Source organism: Sinocyclocheilus rhinocerous, unplaced genomic scaffold (genome assembly GCF_001515625.1).
Source record: "Sinocyclocheilus rhinocerous isolate Xijiao unplaced genomic scaffold, SAMN03320098_v1.1 scaffold686, whole genome shotgun sequence".
NCBI classification, from domain to species: domain Eukaryota; kingdom Metazoa; phylum Chordata; class Actinopteri; order Cypriniformes; family Cyprinidae; genus Sinocyclocheilus; species Sinocyclocheilus rhinocerous.
Window position 1 is genome coordinate 298,500 of NW_015647963.1, and position 8,155 is coordinate 306,654.

Below are 8,155 nucleotides of genomic sequence, written 5' to 3' on the forward strand. Positions count from 1 at the left end.
CTAGCAATGGCCAAAAATACATCGTTATGGGTGAAAATTATTGATTTTTCTTTTATGCCAAAAATCATTAGGATATTAAGTAAAGATCATGTTCCATGAAGATATTTTGTACATTTCCTACTGTAAATATATCAAAACGAAATTTTTGATTAGTAATATGCTTTGCTAAGAACTTCATTTGGACAACTTTAAAGGCGATTTTCTCAATATTGTTATTTTTTTGCACCCTCAGATTCCAGATATTCAAATAGTTGTATCTCGGCCAAATATTGTCCTATCCTAACAAACCATACATCAATGGAAAGCTTATTTATTCAGCTTTCAGATAATGTATAAATCTCAGTTTCAAAAAACTGACCCTTATGACTGGTTTTGTGGTCCAGGGTCACATATACATATTACCTAATGTAATGATTTCCTGTTCAAAATACTGCATGCAGTTACATTACTAATGCAGAAACAAATACATAAATACAGTAAATATTAAGCTCATGTTTGCTCAGTGTGCATGCATAAAATATACTGACACTAAGAGAGAAAGATTAAACTTACCAATAGCAATGTGTAGACAATGGCCAAAGCAAGACAGTCTTGTCCACATGTTTAGAGTTACTGGTTTTACTATATTGGTTCCACTGTCCGTTGTTAGGCACACCTGTTTCACCTCGTCTAAATTCCATTCTTGAAGAAACTGCTTCAAGCCACTCATGATGTTCTCACCCATGTGGTCATCTGGAAAAAAACTTGTCTGGATGCAACAGCTGTTCAAACTCCAGTCACTCGTTATACAATGGACTGTAAGGCTAATGTACGGCTCACTAGGCTTCTCCACAGGTCTGTAGTTGAGGCATAAAAATCTGCCGTAGACAGTGTTGTTTGTACCCTACCACGGCACTCTTCATACATCGCTGGCAGGGCTGTTTCGGAAAAATACTTCCTTGTAGGCATGTTGTATCTTGGGTCCAGTTTATGGATCATTCGCTTGAACCCTTCTTTTTTGACAGTTTGGAATGGCAACATGTCTTTTGCCAAACAAAACGCCACTGCCTCTGTCAATTCTTTCCACCGTTTACTTTGCTTATCATAAGGAACACAATTAGCAAATGCACTGGCAATTTTCGTCTGAGTAGGAATTTTCTTAGCCTTAGGTCTAACGTTACTTGTAGTCGGTGTCTCCCTCTCCTCGCGAATCTTCAAACTTTCGTCGTACTCTGGTTTGTGTTTGAGATGGTGGAACAAATTGGACGTGTTTCCACTCTTTGTAACCACTGTTTTTCTGCAAACCTTGCATATTACGGTCGTTTGCTCCGCATCTGATTTTCTATAACCAAACCAGTTCCAAATTGTGGAGGTAGCTCCTCGCTTAGCAACAAGCTCCTCTTCAGCCTCACGTCCGCCTTCCGCCATGCTTGTTATCGCTCCGGTCGCGAACGGAACTACGTCATAAACTAGGCTTATCGTTATTATCGCGAGGAGACAAATTTTTATCGTGAGGAGAATTTTTAACGGTATATCACAAACGATAACATATCGCCCATCCCTAGGAGGGGGGATCTTAATCTTAGCACTCAGTATGCCCGGTTGAGAAAGTTACCGCTCGCCACTGGTTTACACTACTAGGCAACACCAGTTAGGCAAAGAGAAAGGCTATCAGATCCACAACCAGAGCCACTGGGAAAGCCACTAGGTGCTTTGGAATAAGAGTGCAGAACCGTGGGCAAACACTGCAGGGCACAGGCTGGGTGTCCTCTGGGATCTCCTCCCAGACCTAGATCAGAGTTCCTGGACAGCCTGTGTGCTACTTGCCGGCTTTGGATGCTCTGATACCTAACAACTCAGAGGTTCTCATTTGGCTTCAGGTCTGGGGATCACAAGGGCCAGTCAAGGGCATCAATGCCTTCATCATCCAGAAACTGCCTTACACTCCGGCCACATGAGGCCGGGCATTGTCATGCACCAGGAGGAACCCAGGGCCATCTGCACCAGTGTAAGGTCTGACCGCAGCTCTGAGGATTTTATCCCAGTACGTAACAGCAGTAAGGGTACCGCTAGAGCACATGGAGATCTGTGCAACCCTCCAAGAATATTCCTCCCCAGACCATTACTGACCCACCGCCAAAACGGTTATGCTGGATGATGGTGCAGGCAGCATAACATTCCCCACGGCATCTCCAGACACTTTCATGTCTGTCACAAGTTCTCAGTCTGAACCTGCTCTCATCTGAGAGAACGGGATGTCAGTGGAGGACCTGCCATTTCTGGTGTTCTCTGGCAAATGCCTATTGAGCTGCACAGTGCTGGTCTGTGAGTGTAGGTCCCACTACAGGATGTTTGGCCCTCATGCCACCCTCATGGAGTCTGTTTCTAACAGTTTGGTCAGAAACATGCACACCAGTAGCCCGCTGGTGGTCATTTTGGAGGGTTCTGGCAGTGCTTCTCCTGTTCATACTTGCACAAAAGAGCAGATACCTGTCCTGATGCTGGGTTGTTTCCCTTCTACAAACCTGTCCAGCTCTCCTCATGTAACGGCCTGTCTCCCGGTATGTCCTCTATGCTCCATGCCAAGAGACAAGGAAGGACAAGGAGAGAGCAAATGTCTGTGGCCATCACCTGCAAAAAAAAAATCCCTTTTGGGGGGTTGTCTTGTTGTTGCCTCTCCAGTGCACATGTTGTCACTTTCATTTCCACCTAAGCAGGAGAAACTGATTCACAATCACTTATGCTTCCTAACTGGACAGATTAATATCCCAGAAGTTTAATTGACTTGGTGTTACACTGTGATGATTACTATCACGGTTCAGGGTGCCTTCTCGGCTCCTCTTGTTGTCTGTGTTGCCCTGTCATTTTCAGCAGCTCGTGGTCTGGGCAATCAGTGCTGATCTTGCAGCGGGAGTGCACAGATCACGAGCTGATCTCCTCTCTCACTACTCCTCTGCATCTGAGTCCTCCATTTATCCCAGGCCGTGACAATTACTTGCTCCCTTAATTTTTTTTAGCAGTGTATTTCAATCTGCTTAATAAAGGTTCTGAATTAAATGGATAAACACATTTCACATTACATGTCTGTAGATGATGAGAGCATTTTCGTTTTTGAGTGAACCCTTTAAATATACAGTACATATAAACATAATAGATGAGCCTGTTAATTGATCTCATTCATTAGAGGAACACAGAGGAAGAGAAATCGGCCAGTGTTGAGCTCTTCACTGATCTGATCCGCTCCATTAAGAGATGTCGGTCTGAGCTACTGAAGATGATGGAGGAACAGCAGAAAGCAGCAGAGAAACAGGCTGAAGATCTCATTAAAGAGCTGCAGCAGGAAATCACTGAGCTGAAGAGGAGAAACACTGAGATGGAGCAGCTCTCACACACTGACGATCATCTGCACCTCCTGCAGGTCTGTCAACATCTGCCTCATCAGAGAGAATTAGGGATGTAACGATGCACCGCAAGCCGGTTGAACATCGATATAAATATGTGATGATTCAAATCGTTTTGAGATGTTAAACGAATTGAGATACATTTGGGGTGGGAGTTTATATGAATGTATCTCTGAGGGGAACTGACTGTCTTTAGGAAAGTTTAGATGGTATTTCCTTTTCATCTCGTCTTTGTATAATGCATATTAAAGTAGTGTTCATTAGCGCAGCACTGCTTTGTTTACAGCGGTAGTCAAGGAAATGCTGTATCGCTGCTGTTCCATAAGCGCCTCCTGCTGTCTTTGTTTCGTGTAGATGTTTTATGTAGTATAGTATCACAAAACTAAAGTCACAGCATTCTGTTTTTGTTTTAAAATGTCAAATTAAACAATCTAATGTAGATTAAAAAGCTGCTCATGCTGCATGTATTCAGCATCTTTGTTTGGATTGTGATTCAAATGCATTGGTTGCCTCTCATTTTGAATGAAAAGACCACAGGCAAAGCCTTTGTTTATATGAAGAGGTTTTTTTGTGTTATTTATTTGATTAGATTTGGGGTTTGTTTTAAAATTTCAATTTAGTTTTGTTATTTGACAATTTCACAAAGAAATGTGCAGCATTTTGTCGAAGCAATAATAAAAGGACACCTTTTCATTTATAATTGGTCTTAAATCTAATTTGGTTGGGGGAAAAAAATCGTGAGAAAATCGTATTGTGAAATCAGTATCGTGAATCGTATCGCATCGTGAGTTGAGTGAATCATTAACATCCCTAGTGAGAATGCAGAATATCATTTGTTAAAATCTGCATGAAATTAAAATTTACAAAATTAATTTTGTTTGCGTCCATTGCTAGTCTTGAGGTGAACAATGTATCCGTGCAAGTTAATCCACTGAAAAAAATCTAAAATATCAAAATCTGAACGTTTGCTTCCGCTCTGGAATGGCATTCCTTCCATAGATATATGTAGATGCCTCATTAGCGACTGCTTCTATGGGCCACTATACGTAAGCCGTCCGCCATATTCGAAGGGTCAACTTGACGTCATTCACCATAACAGTAACATAAGTTTTAGTTAAGTTACTCAAGTAACAATTTTTTAAATAGTTTTAGTTTCAGTTAACTATAACAACCCTGGCACCCTGGAGTCAAAAATCTCTTCAGCAGCACTTACACACACCAAACTTTACAGTTTTATTCCTATCTATATTCTGAAGGGTTTTACAGTGGGGTTTGTTCACCTGATTTTATATGACATTTTATTCATAACAGCATGGTGAAAAAGTATTTTATTTTGGCTGTTGACATTATTTTCTGATTTATGGAATGATTCAAATAGAAATCCAAAATCTCATTTGTAAAATCCTTTAACTCTAATATTTCAACAGTATAAAACAAGAATTATGAACTTTGCAATTATTTTGAGGACGAAAGGTAATATCCATACTTTGGATACCCTAATCACCTGGGGCGGCTTGCCTTAATTGTGTTTGAATGAATGAAGCATCTTGAATTAGCGTAATTAAAAATAGAAAAACAAATTCCATATGTAATAGTCTTCTCTCTCTTGCTGTAGATGTACTCATCTCTGTGCAGTCATCCACACACCAAGAACTGGACTGAGATCAGGATTGACTCTGATGTGAATGTGCTCCCTCTGCATAGAGCTCTGACACAACTGAAGAAAACTCACAAGGCTCTAAATAAAAAACTCAGTCAAACTGGTATGTGAACATCATCAAGTACAGTGTAGAAAAACAGAGAAGTTCTGCCATATTTATCTTTTCTAATATAATTACTGTTTTTACTGCAAAGTCAACAGTCTTGGAATCTCCACTTAAAGGGGTCCTATTATGCTCTTTTACAAAGTCTTGATTTTGTTTTGGGGGTGTACTAGAACATGCTCTCATACTAGGTTGTTCGAAAAACACATTATTTTTCACATATTTTACATTATTACAACACCTCTCTCCCCAGTCTGGCATGAACGAATAGTTCCTGTATCAAATGAAGGCCCCTGGACTCCGCTTCGTCCACGGTGAAAGCCGATCTGGTGATCCACAGCGTGAAGTTGATGTATTTCCTCAGCAACCAGCACGGATCAGCTCCAGGCATGATGAAGCGGATATCGTCCTCTTTGGAAAGGCCTAATAAAGTAGTTTTGCTTTCACAATGAATCACACAGCGCATTCACGACATTGTGGCGGCGGCAACAACAATACTACAGCGAGAATAGCTCCCCTGTTGGACAACATTATTTTGTGAAGCTCAGCCAACTTATTTTACTTCAGAGTGACCGTATCTCTACATATACACAATTTTTGATATGTTTGTACTTTGTCCACACATACAATACAGGCATATATGACCTAGTCATTATGGGCCAGACCTAACAAATATATTGGCTGAAATATATTGTTTGGTACACATACTCATTTTCACACAAAGTAAGAATATGTTCATTTTCGTAAGGTTGGTTTTTGTAACGGCTGGCCATTTTTGGCTGCATTTTTTTATGTAGACATGTCATTTCAGGACATATGTTACGACATCTGCTAAAGATTCATACCAATTCAGTCAGGTCCACTTCGTCAAAGTATAATTATATAGCATACAGTTAGTGTTGCCAGTATGGTTCTGTTCTGGACAAAACTCCCCACGCCTGTCCATGCAGCCATGCTTGGACAGAGCAGGGAGAGCAGCAAGTCAAACCCCCCTGGGGTACAGAACAGATTCAGTATATATATAAATAATTACAATTTACAATTTACATGAGTTGTAGAAAATACAAAATACATGATAGAAAATGCTTGCAATAATGAACTGTATATGAAGAAGAGAGGAGAAAAAAAATCTGATTAGATTACAGGTTCAGTTAGGTGGAGTTGGGGTTGGAGGAGGGAGTTGATTTGCTAACAGCGATGCGATAGAAGAAATGCCGGAGAATGGGAATTTAAATGGACCGCAGTGACAAGTGTCAAAACTGGATTGGTACACGTCAAGAACAGCTGATGCGAGCTTGACTGACGTGGCCTGCCTGAACTAACGCGATGCTTGATTTTTCAACCTTACCAATCATACGATAACAGCATTAAGGAGTTAGGTAGTTTTTGTCAGCAATTAATTGTGTAAAGCATTGACAAATGTTAGGTAGACGTTATCAAATGTATTTTAATGTGCCATAGCTGTTAAAATTAGGTACTCAACACATGGGATAAAATCTACCAAATCTAACAAACTGAGTGCAAATTGTCAAGTTTGAGTAGATTCAATAGGTTTGTTTTCACAGTAAATAGAGATAAAATCAATGTTATCTGAAATATTACAATACAGAATTAGTCACATTATAATGCCATCTGTGTCCACAGGGTTGGGGTGTGTACAGAAGTATGTAGGTACAGTATGACTGACACCAATTTCTTCAATACACTTAAAATAATTTATAATCTGCTTTATAAACATATGAAAATGTTTTGTTGATGAAGTTGATTGATAATGTCTAATCTCTCATCTAGTGGATGTGACTCTGTAAGAGGAAGCGGGACATTAGTCCGAGCCCTGAGGATGGTCTCTGGTCAATGATATCGATTAATCAGAGTCAGTGTATAGCTTGTGATAATCCAGCAGTTGCTTTCTCTCACACAAAGACACCTGAGAAGGTGGGAGTGTTTGTGGATTATGAGGAGGGTCTGGTCTCGTTTTATGACGTGGGCTCCAGCTCTCATATCTACTCTTTCACTGGTCAGACTTTCACTGAAAATCTCTATCCATACTTTGGCCCAGGCCTTAATGATGCAGGTAAAAACTCAAACCCACTTATAATTTCACCGGTCAGTTGAGTGATTTCCCTGAAATATGAAACATATGAAAAGACTAACTATGCATGTGCAGTTTTTTTTAAGGAACAGAATATGAAGAGTTCGGTTCCAAAACGCGATAAACGCCATTTTTTAAAAAAAAACTGAGTTCCTGCCAAAATCAGTATTGTATCTGGTCGGTATTGAAAAGTCATTTTTAAATTTTGCGCAAAATGCGGTATCCGCTGTGTTATTCTGTCATGTTTTCTCCCTATCTTTCCAAACCGCAACAAACGCCAGTCTCCCTTCTCTGCAGAATGCGATACATCCGCTCAACCAATCACAGCGCACCATTCCACGCATTGTAAACAGTAACTGACAAGCTACGCAATATCGCGTTCATAATCACAGATGAATCGCCTTCGATTATGAACGTGATATTGCGTAGCTTGTCAGTGAACAACGGCTCTGTGTATGAAATGCCGCTCCATCTGAAAGCCCGTGATGGAGATTTACTACTAATCACAGAACCAGCTTTACTGACGAGATGCGCATGACAATCGCATGCAATTTATCGTGTAGCCCTAAAAAAAATGAATAATTTTGATGGCATTGATGAACCTGTGGTGGTTTCTGCGGTGGGGAAGAAACGTAAGCTATTAATAAGATTAGTATTGACCAAGTTCAGAGGCTGTCATATGTGGATCAACTTACTTTGTTGTGTATTTTCAACAGTTTCAATATGAAAAATAACTTTTATGTTGATTCAATGGATTTATTGCATTTGGGGAAAAATAATCAGTTTTTATAATAAATCTTTGTAAATCAAAATCTGGATTTGATTTTTTTAATGTTATTATAACCTAAATATGCTATGTGAAAGTTTGAAACAGAAAATAGTGGTTTTCATCTTGCCACTTTCTTGGTAAAGAAAACACA

At 39.9% G+C, this 8,155-nt stretch overlaps 1 protein-coding gene across 1 annotated transcript in view; it reads left to right on the forward strand.

Moving 5' to 3' along the window:
* LOC107709515 (E3 ubiquitin/ISG15 ligase TRIM25-like) overlaps positions 1-6,869 on the forward strand; it is a 29,403-nt gene extending 22,534 nt beyond the window's left edge. Inside the window, exons 6-8 of the mRNA XM_016514009.1 lie at positions 3,164-3,397; positions 4,996-5,143; positions 6,788-6,869. Of these exons, the coding sequence (XP_016369495.1) occupies positions 3,164-3,397; positions 4,996-5,143; positions 6,788-6,825 (420 nt within the window). The 3' untranslated portion in view covers positions 6,826-6,869. The remainder of the gene's footprint in view (positions 1-3,163; positions 3,398-4,995; positions 5,144-6,787) is intronic.
* Positions 6,870-8,155: the final 1,286 nt, after the last annotated feature.